At 43.5% G+C, this 18,731-nt stretch overlaps 3 protein-coding genes across 6 annotated transcripts in view; 2 read left to right on the plus strand and 1 right to left on the minus strand.

The window, feature by feature from the left end:
- Positions 1-224: 224 nt before the first annotated feature.
- LOC109814060 ((3S,6E)-nerolidol synthase 1) overlaps positions 225-18,731 on the minus strand; it is a 31,190-nt gene continuing 12,683 nt past the window's right edge. For 2 of the 3 annotated variants that reach the window (XM_020378393.3, XM_020378394.3), the window contains exon 7: positions 225-581. In XM_020378393.3, coding sequence (XP_020233982.2) covers positions 294-581 — 288 coding nt within the window. In that variant the 3' untranslated portion in view covers positions 225-293. Of the gene's footprint in view, positions 582-10,648; positions 15,926-18,731 lie in introns of those variants that run through there. The other variant, XM_029274511.2, reaches the window with a different exon arrangement.
- Positions 3,224-7,827, plus strand: LOC145953259 (uncharacterized). Of its 2 annotated transcripts, XM_083067163.1 has the most exons (3): positions 3,224-7,016; positions 7,143-7,681; positions 7,765-7,827. In XM_083067163.1, exon 1 carries the CDS (start codon positions 4,116-4,118, stop codon positions 6,636-6,638), a length of 2,523 nt encoding a protein of 840 aa, XP_082923289.1. In that variant the 5' UTR covers positions 3,224-4,115; the 3' UTR covers positions 6,639-7,016; positions 7,143-7,681; positions 7,765-7,827. The 2 variants fall into 2 exon arrangements, with proteins under 2 accessions (XP_082923289.1, XP_082923285.1); XM_083067159.1 differs by having other exon boundaries at positions 3,224-7,681.
- Positions 6,691-10,318, plus strand: LOC145953850 (uncharacterized). The gene is made up of 8 exons (XM_083067643.1): positions 6,691-6,702; positions 8,084-8,725; positions 8,798-9,060; positions 9,134-9,301; positions 9,369-9,473; positions 9,553-9,625; positions 9,706-9,801; positions 9,888-10,318. Exons 1-8 carry the CDS (start codon positions 6,691-6,693, stop codon positions 9,975-9,977), a joined length of 1,449 nt encoding a protein of 482 aa, XP_082923769.1. The 3' UTR covers positions 9,978-10,318.

Below are 18,731 nucleotides of genomic sequence, written 5' to 3' on the forward strand. Positions count from 1 at the left end.
AAAAGTTTTTTTTAAAAAATCTGCACATTAATGATTATATACAATTTAAAAGAAAATTAAACATTTATAATTATATAACTAGAATTTTTAATTTAACAGTTGTATAATTTGGATGATTGAATTTTCTCTTAACGAAACTTTCTCGCTTAACAAAATATCATGGTTTTCATGTTTTGATTTAGCAAATATTTTTTTAATATAAAGATAAGGGTGCAAAAGTATCATTATAGGATCAACACATCTCAATAAACCTTATAAAACAAAAAAAACAAAAAAAAAAGTTACACAGTATATTAGAGAATATTATCAAAAAGCAAGGACTGGACCTGCTCCTCTAGCTTTGGAAGGGAGCGCTTATCATCATAACTATACATCAACGGTACCATCCTCGCAAGATTAAGAGAGGCCTTGGTAAACGCTGTTGGAAATGTACCCTCAAACAGGCACTCTTGGTTGAGACTCTTCCATGCATCTGAGACCATTCTCATTACCTTCTCTCTTGCTTCTTTCAACGACAGCCCTTGGTGTTCCCTCAACAAACAACTCACGTACGATCCATCATTGCCTTCTTGATTCTCATCCTTCACTCATAATAGACATTTTTTAATAACATAGTCATCTGGTTATTTCTTTCTTCTTTTTTCTTTTTGTACGTTTATGGATCCATCTTATTCAATTTGTCATGCATCAACTTAATTAAGATTATGGGTACTCGGTTTATCCAAAAAAATAAAAATTAAAAATTGTGAGACAGAATATTCCCTATTAAAAAAAATTCTAAAAACAGTATATTAATATTTTTCACATAAAAAAAATGGCTGGAATTGTCATGCTGTGACTAGACTGTAATCATACTGATTTGCACCAACATTATACCAAATGGCAACCGAGAAGGCCGAACACTCGATTTAGCCGACCAAATCGACCATACCATACACGCCGACCAGGCCGGCCCGGTCAAGAGGTGGTCGGTCTGGTCGGCCAGGTTTCGGAGTTAAGCCAGGTTAATTAAGGAGAGATTAGTTTACCTAATACATTGATTTAACCCCCTAATTTTCCGGGGCTCAATCTCTAATCATGGCCCAACAACAACCATTATAAATAGACTCCCAACGAAGTACGTAACTAACTTTGAACTACCGCATTTAATACGTCGAACACTTACTTGAGCGTTAGAGTGTCTTTTGCAGGCACCTCCCCAACTTCGGACTACCTAGAACAGGACGAGAAGACCTAGACCAAGGATCAGACTTGCGACAACTCGGATAAGCAAAGTGTGTATCCTAATATAGGAATATTTGGTGCCCACCGTGGGGACGAAGAGACGTTTTCAGCCCCTTTAGACTCTACTGACTGAGACCACGACATGGTAGTTACGCGCAAAGGACCGTCAACATCGACTCAACCGATCCCTAACCTCGAGCACAATCCCAGCATGACCGGGCAAGAACGATACCCATATGGAATGCCTCAAACACAACCGGAGCCTACAACACAAGAGGGTCGACCGAACGTCGGAGCCCAGCCTGACCTCCACGATGACTTGCGCGTATTGCATGAGGAAATGGCAACTATACGTAGACAGAGAGAAGTCGATGCCAGGAAGTTGGCCGAGCTTCGTCGACAGAACGCCGAGCTCCGGAGTTTGAACCAAACCTATGTGTCGTCAACAAAATCGCCATGAAAATCGGCGATCTCAACCCAGCCGTGGCAATGGATCGGCTAAGCACTGCCCTAAGGCTGGGACCGTTTGTGAACAGCCTGTGTAAGAAATCGCCCAGAGATATGAACGATCTCCGACGCCGAGCTGAGAAGTACATGCAAATGGAGGAGTTGGCGGAGACCAGAAATCAGGCCAGGGCCAAAGAGGGTTACAGCCGAAAAGAATCCAGTCGAGAGCTAGTGAGAAAAGTGAATGCCGAGCATCCGAATACTTGTCCCCCAAGAGGACCACGTTACGCAGCATATACGCCCCTCAATGCGAGTAGGGCCAAAATATTGGAACAAGCTCTAGCGTCTGAAATTCTCACCATGCCGAAACGAGCAAACACCCCTCCTAGGACAGACAAAGCCAAGACGTGCCGATACCACCGTAATAGGGGGCACTCAATTGAGGAATATTTTGCCTTCCGAGACAAGTTGGAGGAACTCATCAAACAAGGTCACCTGAGGAGTTTTGTAACCTCCCAAGATCACACTCCAACTACAAATCACCGCCAAGCAACAAGGGAGAGGTCATACCACCCTCGAGAAGCAAGATACACGAGGGACCGTCGACACCGATCCCGATCAGCCGAGAGGAGGGACCATTTAGGGCACTCCCGGGAAGATAACAACCGACCGAGAAAGGTGATAAACATAATAGCTAGAGGCTTCGCTAGAGGAGGATCCACCTCCTCGGCACGGAAAAGGCACTTTCGGGCCGTGCGATTGGTAAACATTGTGAATTAGCCGAAGACGCCCCGGATGCCACCGATAACATTTTCCGATCGGGATTTTTGCGGCATCGACCCCGTCTAGGACGATCCCATGGTGATTTCTGTTGAAATGCACAACTGCATTGTGAAGAAGACCTTGGTCGATCAAGGGAGCTCAGCCGACATTTATACTGGAACACCTTTGTGCAGATGGGGATCTTGGAGGAGAGCCTAGAACCGTATCACGAGCCATTGGTAGGATTCTCGGGTGAAAGAGTGATGACGAGAGGGTGCATTGATCTATACACTCGTTTTGGCTTCGACCAAAAGACTTTCTGAGAATTCAAAATCCGTTTCATTGTGGTGCACGCCAACACATCTTACACCATCCTGTTAGGCCGACCCTCCATTAATGCCCTTGGGACCATTGTCTCAACCCCTCACCTATGCATGAAGTTCTCATCGAGGGATGGGCAAGTGATAACTATACACGCCGACCAAAAGACAGCAAGGGAATGCTACCTTTCTAGTCTGAAGGTGCAGCCCATTGCCGACCCTCCGGCGACAAACACTAGTGCAAAAAAGGGTATTTACGTCACCCAATTTACGTCGCAAACCACAAACACCGACGTTGTAAAAATGCGGTGGCAGTTTCGTAAATAAGTGGAGACTAATTTACGTCGGACCTCTCGTAGACCGACGTAAATTAGGTAATTTACGTCGGGTACCTCTATTCCGACGTAAATTTACGTCGGTTCCCTTTAGTCTGACGTAAATTTACGTCGGTTCCCTTTAGTCCGACGTAAATTTACGTCGGTCCCACCCACGTCTGACGTAAATTTACGTCGGAGTCCACCAAGGCCGACGTAAATTTACGTCGGCGAAGCCTTATCCGACGTAATAGTTCTCCTATATTGCCCCCAAAGTCCCATTTTCATTCCCGCGCTCATAGTTTATACGAAATCCTCTGAATTACTTGAGTCTCCCACTGCGTTTACGGCTACATTCAACGTATCCAAGTTTGTAAGTGTCAGCACGTTGGTCGTTTGAGGTTAGTTTGTTGTCCCCGTAATTTATTTGTTTTTTTTTTTTGCTATTTGTTCCTCTGGAACGGCCCGTTCTGCAAGGAGAACGGGCCGTTCTGCAAGGAGAACGGGCCGTTCTCCTTGCAGAACGGGCCGTTCTGCAAGCAGTACGGGTCGTTCTGCATGGAGAACGGCCCGTTCTGCTGGAATTTTTTTTGTTGTAATTTGTTGATCTGGAACGTCCCGTTCTAGTTTCAGTACGGGCCGTTCCAGATGCATTAAAGAAGAGACTTTTTTAGGCATTGACATTTAGTTTACCATCGATTTTTTAGGGTTGTAGTTTAGGTTAAAAAAATTATGAATAACTGAGTCAATAGTTAATTTGTGTTAATATATAGATAATGAATCGAAGTTGGATGAATGCAAGTCGCATTAGTCAAGAGTACAGAAATGGAGTTGAAGAGTTCTTACAATTTGCAAGAGAAAATGGGAAACCCATCAAAGGGACATATTATTGTCCATGTGTTCGATGTTTGAATCAGATACTCAAGAAGTTGGAGAAATACGTGATCACCTGTTTATATATGGTATTGTGAAGAGTTATACAGTATGGACATGACACGGAGAAATATTAGACATTCCAACAGTGTCAACAACTAAAAATTTTGAAGGGATGAACGATAACTTAGAAGAGATGATACGTGATGTTGGTGAAGAAAATTTTGAAAGAGCACATGTGTATGATATCTTAAAGTCTGATTTTGAGCAACCATTATACCCAGGATGCAGTATGTTTACAAGATTATCAGCAACTTTAAAATTGTTTAGTTTAAAAGCAAGAAATGGTTGGACTGATAAAAGTTTCACAGAATTGTTGGAGTTATTGAAGGAGATGCTTCCAGAAGATAACACGTTACCTAATCGCAACTATGAGGCAAAAAAGATACTATGTCCAATGGGTTTGGAGTATAAGAAGATACACGCATGCCCTAATGATTGCATATTATATACAAATGATTTTGCTACACTGAAAGTGTGTCCCACATGTGGATTGTCGCGGTTCAAAAAGAAAACTGATGGAAGTAATGGTGAGGAAGAAATAGAGGGTCCCCCTGCTAAGGTCTTATGGTATTTGCCAATAATACCTAGGTTTAAAAGATTGTTTGCCATTAAAGAAGATGCAAAAAACCTCACATGGCATGAAAATGGTAGAAAATGTGACAACTTTCTTCGACATCCAGCTGATTCTCCGCAATGGAAGAGGATTGATGAAACATTTCCAGAATTTGGTGCAGAGTCAAGAAACTTGAGAATTGGTTTAGCTACAGATGGCATGAATCCTTATGGGAACTTAAGTAGTAAACACAGTTCATGGCCAGTTTTGTTGGTCATTTATAATTTGCCTCCTTGGCTATGCATGAAGAGAAAATATATTATGTTGTCTATGATGATATCAGGTCCCCGACAACCAGGAAATGACATAGATGTGTATCTTAGTCCATTGATTGATGACTTGAAAATGTTATGGGACACAGGAGTGGAGGTGTTTGATGCATATCGTGAAGAAAAAGTTACCATGCGTGCAATGTTATTTTGCACAATAAATGATTTTCCAGCATATGGTAACCTGAGTGGGTATAGTGTGAAGGGTCATTATGCATGTCCTATATGTGAAGAAAACACAAGTTATACCCAATTGAAACATGGGCAAAAGACTGCGTACACTAGGCATCGTAAGTTTCTTGTTCGTAGTCATCCATACCGTAGATTGAAGAAAGCATTCAATGGAAGTCAAGAGGATGAAATTGCCTCGACACCGCGCAATGGTGAAGAAGTATATCAACGGGTGAAGAACATTAACATTGTGTTCGGAAAGACGCAAAAGAAGTCAACTGAGAGAAATATCTGGAAGAAACGATCAATATTCTTTAATCTTCCTTACTGGTGCAAGTTAGATGTTAGACACTGCATAGATGTGATGCATGTGGAGAAAAATGTTGGTGATAGTGTAATTGGGACATTGCTAAACATCAAAGAAAAGACTAAAGATGGAGTGAAAGCACGACAAGATTTGGTGGACATGGGTATACGTTATGAGTTGCATCCTCAGTCTATTGGAAGACGCACTTACTTGCCTCCAGCTTGTCATACTCTATCAAAGAAAGAAAAAAAAAGCTTTTGTGAGTGCTTAAGCAGTGTGAAAGTTCCACAAGGGTACTCCTCAAATGTTAAGAGTCTGGTGTCTATGCAAGATTTGAAGTTGATTGGTTTAAAGTCTCACGATTGTCATGTGTTAATGCAACGACTTTTGCCTGTGGCTATTCGTAACATTTTACCATCTTCTGTTAGAGTTGCTATTACTCGATTGTGTTTATTCTTCAATGCCATTTGCAACAAAGTAATTGACCCTATAAAGTTAGATGAGTTAGAAAATGAAGCAATCACAATCTTGTGTCAATTGGAAATGTATTTTCCACCTTCATTTTTTGATATCATGGTGCATTTGATAGTTCATTTGGTTAGGGAGATTCGATTGTGTGGCCCGGTTTATCTTAGATGGATGTACCCTGTTGAGAGATATATGAAGATCTTAAAAGGATATGTCAAGAATCAATACCGCCCAGAAGCCTCTATTGTGGAGAGGTACATTGCAGAAGAAGCCATTGAGTTTTGTTCAGGGTACATGTCGAAATCAGAACCAATAGGAATTCCCAAGACTCGACATGATGGGAAACAATTTGGTAAGGGTTGTCGAAGTTTAAAGATTAGAACTGTGAGTCGAACAGAAGTTGACCAAGCACATTTGTACATATTGAACAACACTGATGAAGTAATTCCTTACATATCAGAACACATAGATGAAATCAAGATAGCACACCCTCGGATGACTGAGAAATGGGTATTGAATGAACATAACAAGAGTTTTTTAGCTTGGTTTAAGAAAAAGGTTTATGGTGAGGTTAATGCTTCTGATACACTTTTGAGACTCGCGCGTGGGCCTAACAATGATGTCATTACATTTGGTGGGTATGACATTAACAAATATTGTTTCTATACAAAAACAGAAGATGACAAAAGTAGAGTACAAAATAGTGGGGTTACAATTCAGGCTGAGGCTGTGCACTTTGCTAGTTCAAAAGATAAAAATCCCATTACAGCATCCATGAGTTATTTCGAAGTCATAGAAGACATATGAGAAATTGATTATGTTACGTTTAGAGTGCCTGTGTTCAAGTGTAAATGGGTTGATGGCAATACAGGTGTGCGGATAGATGATTTAGGGTTTACTTTGGTTGATTTGAATAAGGTCGGCTATAAGGATGAACCTTTTATTATGGCATATCAAGCAAGACAAATTTTTTATGTAAAGGATCCATGTAATGAGAAATGGTCAGTGGTCCTCGAAGGAAGAACCATGCATGGAACTCACGAAGATGAGTCTCTAGATATGCATGAGACACCGTCTTTTTCAAGCAGATCATTTGGTCCTATTGCGGACAATGAAGTGGACGAAATACATGCTATTCGAAGTGATCATGCTGAAGGAATATGGGAAAACATTCCAACCTAATAGGTTTCTGTTTATGTATTATTTGTTTTTTTATTAGTTATTTTGTTGCTATATTGTTATTATCTTTTTTACTTTATTTGTCTATTCAATTAATTCATTGTTTTAATAATGACAGTTTAATTTTTTCAGGATTATGGAGGATTCTGGGTCTGGCAGTGGAAGGAGGGAAGGTAGATCTGTCACTCGATTGTCTGGGTTGACAGCTGGGCGCATTGCCAAGGAGAGGACACCGGTTGAGGTGGATCCTCGTTCTGGCAAGGCATCAGGCCCAAATGCTGCCAAGTTTAAGAGCTATTTGGGAGTCCTAGCTCGATGACATGTTTCTATTATTATTCCATCATGGGATGACGTTCAGGAGGTTGACAAGAACCTCATGTGGCAGGATATTAAGGTATATACTTTCACATCCTTTCAATATTATATAACTTAAATACATTATTTATTATTTGTTGTTATTTTCATAGCAAAATTTTGACATTCCCAACACTGAGGGCATGAGGAGGAAGATGTTATCTGCCCTTGCCAGCAGGTGGAGAGACTTCAAGACTTTCTTGACACGGGAGTATGTATTTGGAGAGCGCCAAAATGAGACTCCCTGTCTAAAGTACCAGATCACTGATGAGGAGTGGATGCAATTTTGTGCCACTCGATTGGACCCTTCGTGGCAGGTTAGTTATTGATAACTTTTACATTGACACAAATACTTAAGGTATATTTTAATTTATCTCATTTTTTTTTTGTATTATTGCAGGCTAAAAGAATAGCTGCCCAAGAACGACAAGCCAAGAATGATGCACCCCATCTATTGTCAAAAGGGGGATATGAAAGAAAAAAAAAACAAATGAAGAAGGCTAGGGCACAGGCAGCAGGGGTTGAGGATGTTGACCGTGTGGAGTCACCTCCCCGCCATGAGATGTGGATAGCAGCCCGGACAAAACCAGATGGGCAAATGACTGCTGAGTCTGCAAGGGTCGTTGCTAATAAAATAGTAAGTAAAAATATACAAATTAAGACTCTTCATTTCAACTCATTTAATTCATAAGATTTTTTAATCTTCCTTATTGTTGCAGGAGGATTTAGTTGAGCAGAGCACCCAGGGCTCATTTGTTTCCGATGGTCGGAATGATATCCTCACAACGGCCATAGGAAAGCCAGAGCACGAAGGTCGTGTGCGTGGTGTTGGTGGTTCTTGGAGCCACCGAGATTTCTTTGGTGGCCGATCATCGAGGAGCACTGTCGACTCTTGCAGTCAAGAGGTTATACAGAAATTGGAGCAGAGATTGGAGATGCAGTTTGAAGAGAAACTGAAGAATATTGAAAAACAGTTTGAAGAGAAGTTTGAACTTTTGGCTCGTTCTCAGCAACAGACTGCAGTTGCTCATGATGGTGTTCGAGTCAGCACTAAAGGGAGTTGTGCTGCTCCAAATTTCTCAGGGGAACATGCTCACACTGATGTACCAAACCAGTGCGAGTTATATGTTGAGGATGACCCCCCACGGTTAGTGGCTATTGGCCGAGTATTTGAGGGTGGCTCAACCATCCATGGTGTCCCTCTACAGCCAGACTGGACACGGGTTGTGGTTGACCAAGTTCAAGATGCTGCTGCTCCAGTGCCTTTGCCCAATACAGAGGTTCAACTAGTGGGGCAGGCAACCGGCACATTCTTAGCTTGGCCAAAATGTTTGGTCATGCCGCTTTCAGCACGGGCAAAGGTAATTATATTATTGCTCTTTTAGATTCTTATAATTCTATTATTGTTTAACTAATTTTGATTATTTCTTTAGGATTTTATCGATCGTGGTAAGGAGGTCATGAGAGAACCTCATGTTCATGATGCTAATATCGCAGAAGCTGAGGATGATCCCATATCTAAGCTTCTAATCAAATTACCACGATTAAAGAAGCAACCAATTCAATTGCAGTGGGACATTAGAGTTTTTGGAGTTGATAGCTCTGATGTTCCACTATACATATCTCTGCCTGATGCATTAGAGATTGTTGGGGGAAACTCCATGTTAAATATATCTGTCATACAGTTGTGGGCCATGTAAGTCATATTTTCTTTTATGAGTCTAAATTTACAATAATTACATTTAACTTATAATAATTATTTGTGTTAGGTACATGGACAAATTGAGTGTGGAGCAAGCACAAGCAGAAGTATATGGATTTATTGAGCCTCAATCCATCCAAAAATCAGGAAACACTCAGGTCCAGATCCAACAATATATGCAAACATGGATGAGTGACTCAAGAAGACATATATACATGGCTCCATACATTGACGGGTTAGTTTTTTAATTGATTTTTTAATCATGGTAATTTTTTAACTAATTTGTTTGTCATACAATGTAGGTCTCATTGGCAGTTAATGGTAATCATTCCTAAGGAATATACCGTGGTGTGGTTTTGTTCACTTCATCGAAAACCAAGCCAGGAAATTAAAAGCCAATTACATGGGTAACTAAATTTTTTCATTATGTTTTAACACTGTAATTATATATATTGGCTAACATTTATTTTTATTTCAATTAATTAGAATCGTGTCTGGAGCTAATATATTAAGTGGAAGAGCCAGATCATCAAAGTCATTGCATTTCATATACCCTAAGGTTAGCAAATTAATTCATACAGTCAATAATATTTAAATTTATTGACTTTGGAATTAATAGTTATTTGTTTCTCATTTTAGTGTAATAAGCAACAAGACTCGTTTGAATGTGGCTATTACATCATGTATTGGATGAAAGCCATAGTTTCTGCGGGTATTATTGATTCTTGGGCGCAGGTAATTCATATCAAAATTTATTTAACTATATTTACCTTTAGAATAATTAACATTGCATATTAATGACACTTAAATTACCCTTTCAGGTCTTTCAAGATCCATCTCCATTGCCCGAAGATGAGATGCTCAAGATAAGAGAACAATGGGCAACTTTTTTTCTAAGTTTAGTTAGTTAGATATTATGTTTATAGTTTGATAGTTAGTTATTTAGATAGCATTGACAAACATGTTTTATAGCTTTTTTAGGATAATAGGATTTACATTGTCATAATTTATGTTTTTTAAGATTTATATATTATTTTCTTTTTGTCATTCAATTTTGAAATACAATTTGAATTTCTATTCTGGACTGCCTGGTTTAGATTTGGTATTCTGGATTATATTTATATGCAGGTGTTGGGTATATCAATTTACAAACGTTTTTAAAAAAAAAACTGCCACAATTTACGTCGGACATGGCGTTGTCCGACGTAAATTTACGTCGGGCCTTGCAATGACCGACGTAAATTTACGTCAAACAAGGCCACGTCCGACGTAAATTTGTGGCATGATTTTGCCCCTTTTTACGTCGGTCTGCAAAATTTCCCGACGTAAATTTACGTCGTCTTCCAGTGGCGACGTAAATTTACGACTCCCGTATTAACGTCGGACCCTTTTCCGACGTAAAAGGGTCAAAATACACGACGTAAAACACCCTTTGTGTACCAGTGAAAGGGTGTCAATGTAGTAAGGCAGGAGATGATGGACGACATCAACCTTGACCCTCGGATAGGTGAAGAGGAGCGAATCGAGCCGGCGGAGGACCTCATTCCCTTTCAGCTCGGCCGAGCACCCGAGCAAATTACACGCATGGATGGTGTCGGACATGCCAGGAATAAATCCCAAGTTTCTTTGTCATCGGCTTGCTGTATGCCGATACGCACGACCGGTCGCTCAAAAGAAAAGAAAAATGAGAGATGAGAAGAGAAAAACGGCGAATGCCGAGGTGCAAAAGTTGTTGCAAGCCAAGTTCATAAGAGAAGTCTCCTACACCACATGGCTGGCTAACATAGTGTTGGTCAAAAAGGCAAATGGGAAGTGGAGGATGTGTACCGATTACACCGACCTCAACAAAGCCTGCCCCAAAGAAGCCTACCCACTCTCCTGCATCGACCGACTCGTCGACGGCGCATCCGAGCACTCCATCTTCAGCTTCCTAGATGCCTACTCTGGTTACAACCAGATAAAAATGCACCCGGGCGATAAAGAGAAAATGGCGTTTATCACAAGAACGCCAACTTTTGTTACAAAGTCGTTCCATTTGGACTGAAGAATGCTAGAGCAACCTACCAGAGGTTAATGGATAAGGTGTTTCAGAGGCAAATTGGGCGAAACATTGAGATTTATGTTGATGATATGGTGGTCAAGTCCAATTCTATGACCGACCACATAGCTGGCCTAGGTGAAATTTTTGGTGAGCTACGCAAGCATAACATGAGGCTCAACCCCGAGAAGTGCACTTTCGGGTCAAGGGAGGCAAATTTTTAGGATTCATGCTATCAACTAGAGGAATAGAGGCTAACCGAGACAAGTGCAAGGCTATCTTAGACATGCGAAGTCCGAGCAACCTCAAAGAATTGCAATGGTTATCCAGAAGATTGGTCGCCCTATCCCAATTCCTCCCTCGTTTGGCCGATAAGATCAGCCCGATAATGAAGCTTTTACAGAAGAGTTCTGCTTTCTCGTGGAACGAGCCATGTGAAGAGGCATTTGTAGCGCTGAAAGCGATATTAGCGTTGACGCAGATCCTTACGAGACCCGAACCCTCGAGCCCGCTTGAATTGTACTTAGTTGTGTCCGAGGAGGCAACCAAATGCCTATATACTTTGTCAGGCGACTACTACAAGACCCCGAGACCCGATACCAGTTAATAGAAAAGGTGGCGCTTGGCTTGGTACATACATCTTGACGCCTTTAGCATTATTTCCAAAGCCAGCGAATAATTGTACATACTGATTGCCCAATCTCTAAAGTCTTGGGCAAGCCCGAACTGACCGAAAGAATGATGGCTTGGTTAGTTGAGTTATCGCAATTCAACATCGTCTTCAAGCCGAGGGGACCGATCAAAGCTCAATGCCTTGCTGACTTTGTGAATGAGCTCCACCCACACGGCAAGTTCGAAGAGCATTGGTGGACCCTCCATGTGGGCGGCTCCTCGAACTGTCAAGGAAGTGGAGTAGGAGTAATTTTTGAAGGACCGAGGGGGATAACCTTGGAACAATCCTTGGGATTTCGATTCAAGGCTTCGAACAACCAAGCTAAGTATGAAGCCTTATTGGCAGGATTAAGACTAGCTGAGGGTATGGGTGCATCAAGGATTAAATGTCTAACTAACTCCAAGGTAGTAGCTGAACAGGTGGGTGGTAATTTCCAAGTTAAGGACCACAACATGATGAAATACTACCATGCCTACCAAAAGATGAAGGCGAGTTTTCAGGAGGTATTGGTCGAGCACATCTCGCGTGAGGACAACATCCGAGCAGACCAGTTGGCCAGGTTGGCCGCGACCAAGAAACCGGGACAATTGAGAACCATCATTCAGCAAGAAATCGATCACCCCAGTTTCGAAACGAAGATAGTCGAAAGCATTGAAACCGATCACACCAGCCCCACCGACCCCCAAGACTGGCGAGGCAAAATTAAGTCATTCATCACTGACGGGGTCACGCCGGACGACTTGAAAGAGGCCAAACGACTGAGAATGCAAGCCAGTAGATACGTCATCATCGCCGATCAGTTGTACAGACGCGACTTCTCTACCCCACTACTCAAGTGCATAGACACCATAGAGGCGGATTACGTAATGCGTGAAGTGCACGAGGGCATTTGTGGAATACTGCATTCCGGAGCACGAACGACAGTCTCCAAACTCTTGCGCGTCGGGTACTATTGGCCGACCATGAATACCGATTACTCGACTTTTGTGAAGAAGTGTCAACCATGTCAAAAATATGGAAACTTGATTCACCAACCTGCCGAGCAACTGCATTGCATTCCTCCGGCATGGCCTTTCGCCACATGGGGGGCAGACATACTTGGACCTTTCCCGGTTGCCAAAGGCCAGTGTAAATTCCTCATCGTGGCCGTGGACTTGTTCACTAAATGGATTGAATCCAAGCCCCTGGCGAGCATTTCGGCTCATCAAGTTCAAAAATTTCTCTGGAAGAATATCATCACCCGATTCAGCATCCCATCAACCTTGGTGACCGACAATGGCCTTCAATTCATTGACCGAAAGTTGAAGGAGTTCTTAGCTGGCCTAGGAATACAGCACAAGGTCACTTCAGTCGAGCACCCACAAACTAACAGTCAAGCCGAGTCGGCCAACAAAGTCATTCTAACAGAGTTGAGGAAACGATTAGGAGAGGCAAAGGGAGCCTGGGCCGAGCAGTTGCCCGAAGTGCTGTGGGCCTACAGATATACACCCTAGTCGACCACGCAAGAAACCCCCTTCCGCTTAGTATATGGATCCGATGCAATGCTCCCGGTGGAAATCGGGGAGCCATCCTTTCGCCGAGCCCACTTCGCCGAGTCGAACAATGAAGACGAGTTCCACGCAAACCTGGATGTTGTGGAAGAGATCCGAGACCGAGCACTCGTGATAGCCAAGGCATGCAAGCAACGCTACAAGAGGAAGTTCGATACCAAGGTACGACCAAGAGATTTCTGGGAAGGCGACCTCGTTTGGAGAGTCACTAGCGAAGCAAGAAAGGACCTGAGACATGGAAAACTCGCCCCAAACTGGGACGGACCCTTTCGCATACACAACTTGAACAACAGAGCGTACAAGTTAGAATAACTATCAGGAGAGCTAATTCCTAGAACTTGGAACTCTACTCACTTAAAGATGTACTACATTTGATGTATAACAGTGCACTCTTTTCCTTGACCGACTCTTTTTTTCCTAAGGAGGATTTTGGGTCGGCAAGGATTTTAACGAGGCACTAAACGAATATATAAAGACTTTAATTTCAATTCGTATTTGTGATATTATTGCTAAATCTATCGTACACGTATATATTGGTCGCGCTCACACAGGTCTAATTTTGGCCTAAGCATGCACCCACGCCGAGTACTTTTCTAAGCCAAACACCGTCGCTAGACGTATGCCGATTACTCCTTCTAGTCGTGCCCTTGAGCTCGACAGGTTTCCCTCCTGAGTACCCTCCTCGGCTAAGGATGTACCTGGGCCGAGCACTCTAACTTCTAATTTCAGCCTAAGCACGCACCCACGCTGAGTACTTTTCTTGGCCAAACATTGTCGCTAGACGTATGCCGATTACTTCGTCCAGTCGTGCCCTCGAGCCCGACAGGTTTCCCTCCCGAGTACTCTCCTCGGCTAAGGATGTACCTGGGCTGAGCACTCTAACGTTTAATTTTGACCTAAGCATGCACCAACGCCGAGTGCAATTCTCGGCCAAACCGTCGACAAAGACGTATGTCGATCACTCCACTCAAGTCGTGCACTTGAGCCCAACAGGTTTCCCTCCCGAGTACCCTCCTCGGTTAAGGATGTACCAGGGCTGAGCACTCTAACAGGTTTCCCTCCCGAGGACCCTCCTCGACCAAGGATGTATCTTGACCAATTGCTTCTAAACCGAGTACTCTGTTACTGACACCTCACATCGAGCACTCCCTTAAATCTCGAGCCCGACAGATTCCTCCCGAGTACCCCCCTCGACGAAGGACACACCTTGGTCTGTCACTCCTTCGACCGAGCACTCCGCTCACGGAAGATATGGGGTTGACCCCTAATCACAAAGCCTACTCCCTTTTTCCGAGCATACCCCGCGTCAAGGGATATCCTAAACACCCATCGGGCGAAATACTACAATGGAATACCCCAACGGAAATGCTATCCTTTGCCGAGCATACAATTCGGTTATGTATTTATATGGTTAAACATTATTGAACATCGCAAAAAAAATTAAAGCAAAATAAATTGTCATTCAAGTATGGCCGATCAAACACGGCTAATTACACAAAAAAATTAGGTCTCATAGGCGCCAATGGTAGAGACGAATTACAAAAGGCACTGACGGCCCGGGTACAAGTCCTAAGAAGCCTAACTTACCCCCACCCCGAGAAACCCTTCACACAGCAGTCGAGACAACTGCATTCCCATCGCCGGTCACGTTGATCTCGACATCCTCTTCCCCTGTCTCGGGAACCTCGGCGTGGGTCAAAATCCCTTGAGGGGGAGCCTCCTCATCAGGCTTCGCTCCGTAGGGAAACTCGGCATAACTTATAAATTTCCCCCCATAGAAGTCCCGGCTGACGTCGAACTCAAAGTCCGAGGGCAATTCACAGAAATAGAACGCCTGTCAGACAGTGTGTTGAAAGCCGACGTCGTGCTGTGCAAGAATTTTCTCGGTAGCATCGGCTTTAAGCTTCGCAGCAGCCTCATTCAGCCAAGCAATCTCACTAGTCGCAGAGGCGGCCTCGGCCTGAAGCTTTTGCACAGTTAGCTTCACTTCCCTCCTATGTGCATCGACAGCCTTTTTAAGCTCCTTAGCCGATGCGGTGATCCTAGCATTGGCATTCAACGCCTCTTGTAAATTGTTCTCGGCCTCCCTAAGACGCCCTTGAAGCCGACCCTCCCCAATCGTCGACCTCTTCATAATGTGCTTCGCGACCAACGAAGTCTGAGCATCGAGCTCGCAGAAGAGCTTATACTCGGCCTCTGAGGACATTCCCTCTAAGTACTGAAGTCCGCCATTGGAGGTCAGGTCCAGGCCAACTAGGTTCTCGGTTTGGGTGTAGGGCACAAGAAAGTTGGATCTGGCCACGACTGCCGGCACAGCGAAGGCGCCATAGCTCGACTACTCCAAGGTCGGTTGCTTCTAGCATTTCATGGACGAGCTCGGGCAATCTGTCTCAGTAATCGGCTCAGATGACCTCACTCGAGCTGAGCTGGTCTTCCTCTTTGGATCGCCCAATAGAACCAAGACGTTGGACGGCTTCTCCCGTTGAATCTTCAAGGCCGACCGAGGAGGCGGAACTTTCCCTCTTGCCTTCGCGGCTTTGGCTCGGTTAGCGAGCATTGTGGTCACATCCATGTCATCACCGACACCAGCCACTAATCCTATAACAGAACAAATTTTAACATCAATTTTAAACACTGCTACATTACCGAAGCCAGAAAGCATACCTAGTAGTGTTAACTCAAAATTAGGAGTTTCGAAAATGTCAAGGAGACATCGGACAGGCAACCCCTTCGGCAACTTGTCAAGAAGAGCTACAATTTCTTGATCCTCGGTGGGGAGCTTAGACGCAGACATCGCCTCGAAACGTGTCGGATTCTTCGTCCAATAGAAAGGGAATAACTTAGACCCCTCTCGGTCAAAGAAATAACTGGCCAGATCCGAACCCCAGCAGATTTTAAAAAAAACCACTCTTAAAACCTTTGTACGAGGACATGAACGCCCTCAGAAAGCCACGCTTTGGCACCCGAGCCAGGGAAACCCATTTTGTCGCCCGGCTCAGATGACAGATGTAGTAATAAAGGAAAGACAACAGTTGGGGAGTAAGGCCCAGGCAGAGGCATAAGTTCTGGAAGGCTTGCATGGCGGCCCAAGTGTTCGGATGCAGTTGGGTCGGCGCAACGTTCAGGACTCGAAGCACCCCCATTTGAAAATCATCGAAGGGTAGCTCTATACCGAGGTCTTGAAACCAACACATATAAGTGTAGAAGAAGTTGTCCTCGTCCGACCCTTGCTCCAAGAAAACGAAGTCGGTGTCCGACTTGTCGTCGTGGCACGCCTTGACGATCAAGGGGAACTCTCCTTCCCCACTCTCGAAGCACTTCTCCAACGTCATAAACTTGTCTAGCAAACCCTGATCTGAGAAAGACAATAAATAGATACCGACTTCTCCGTCTATCCACTCGTACCCAGGCATCTCAACCATCCCATAGTCAATCTTCACCCGAGTACTCACACGACCCGCGACCTCGTCCTTAGCGTTATCAACCCGACCCACACCCTCACCACTTGCTTTGGCTTGAGGGGTTATTTCATCTCCCCGTACCGAGGTCACACCTAGCCCTTCATCTCGGCATGTGGCAACGGTCATGGGCGGTGACACCTCCACCACCTCGTCCCCGCTATCCTCTTGGTCGGCAAAGTCCGAGGGGAACACAACTTCACATTGCAAGGAAGGCAACCTTGACACTTCACTCGAGTCCAACCCCTCTTTCTCTACTGAAGCCCCTGATGCCTTGGACGATGTCCTGCTCCTAGCCGAGGAATAACCGCTCTCTATTTAGCACTAGGACCTAAACGATACAAATTCTTACCTTGCTCAGTTGTCTCGGATATTCTTGTTGGTTGAGGGTTCTCGAAAATTTTACAATGTGTAAAATCCACACACCCCCCTGTAGACCCCTAAAATTGTCCGGGTCGGAAATAAAGCTTGAAGACTCTCGAAGACCAAAGGAAAGTCAGCCGGAAGGACTCCCAGAAGACCATAGGATGACTATCTGTAGGTTTAGAGGTCTTAGAATAGCTAAAATAAGAAAAGTGGGAGGAATGAAGCCCAATACGGCCTCCCAGAGGTTCAGTACGGCCGTATTGAACATTTTGAACTTCAATACGGCCGCACTGAACTCAATACGGCCGTATTGAAGTTTCTGAACTTCAATACGGCTGCATTGAGTTCAATACGGCCGCACTGAACTTTAATACGGCTGCATTGAATTCAATACGGCTGCACTGAACTTCAATACGGCTGCACTGAACTTCAATACGGCCGTATTGAGGTTTTTTGAACTTCAATACGGCCGTATTGAATTCAATACGGCCGTATTGTAGTTCAAAATTTCAGTGTTGACCGTATTGACCCCCAGAGACCGTATTGAGCCTTTTCCCTATAAATATGACGTCAATGGGACATCATTTCACACTTTTGGACTGAGTTTTAACCCTCTTCTTGAGTATTCTGGGTTTTTTTGAGCATTGCTCTGCCTAGAAATCACTCGGAGAGTTGATCCGACGAAGTTTTTGAGTTCTGAGCATTTTGCTTGAGTCTCGAACTAAGTCGAAGGGAAATCCATCGGATTTCCAAGTCAAAAATTATTTTTTAGGAAGGAGCGAGCGGGCTTGTAGAGTGAGGGAACGCCAAAAAGCTTCCCAATTTCTGTTTAAATATATAGAAAAGCACGCTTCAAAGGTTTCCTTCTTAAATCCTTTCTTTTACTACTTTCTGAGTGTTGCATACTTAAATTATCATCATGTAGATATTTCGCTTATAATCGCTTATAATAAATAGGGGTAATTTAGTAATTTTTGCGCTATTATTTTAGAAATAATCTGTCATAGGGAACCCGAAAGGGGCGCTGTGGGGTGCTAACACCTTCCCCACGCGTAACCGACTCCCTTACCCAACTCTGGTTGTAATGGCCGAAGTTGATTTATAAAATCAATTGCCTTATCCTCTTTTTCCAATGTTTTGAGTAAAACATTGGTGGCGACTCCATGAACCCTTCCTTTTATGAAAACCACTAATCCATGGAGGGTCCCGCTTGGGATTAACATGGATTGGTGAGCCTTTTAATAAAATTGCTCGTTTGACGAGGTCTCAGTTTGAGAATAAGTCATTCTAGCAATCCATATTTTTAAACAAATAAAAGAGTCCAACCATCCTTCGCGAATGCCGAAAGCCCCGTTTCGGGCCGGTGGCGACAGATGGCGACTCCACTGGGGAAGCCTTGAGAGTCAGTCCCATTTAGTGACAGATTATTTTTAACAAATAATAGTTAAAATTACTTTATTACCCCTCACTTGTATGATAACATGCTTTATTTATTTGGCTTAAATAACTGTTGTTTGTTTAAATTTACGCAATTGTTTGAAATAAAAATTGCACACAAACCTTTGCACACAACAGTTCCC

This window comes from Cajanus cajan, chromosome 1 (assembly GCF_000230855.2).
Source record: "Cajanus cajan strain Asha chromosome 1, NIPB_CcT2T_4, whole genome shotgun sequence".
In the NCBI taxonomy this organism is placed as follows: Eukaryota; Viridiplantae; Streptophyta; class Magnoliopsida; order Fabales; family Fabaceae; genus Cajanus; species Cajanus cajan.

What these genes read in the sequence shown, in the direction of transcription:
- LOC145953259 (XM_083067159.1), top strand. Translation starts at nt 4,116, where the DNA reads ATGAACGATAACTTAGAAGAGATGATACGTGATGTTGGTGAAGAAAAT.
- LOC145953850 (XM_083067643.1), top strand. An exon ending in GTCATACAGTTGTGGGCCAT is followed by an intron (nt 9,061 to 9,133) that starts GTAAGTCATATT and finishes TATTTGTGTTAG; the next exon opens with GTACATGGACAAATTGAGTG. An exon ending in ATTAAAAGCCAATTACATGG is followed by an intron (nt 9,474 to 9,552) that starts GTAACTAAATTT and finishes TCAATTAATTAG; the next exon opens with AATCGTGTCTGGAGCTAATA.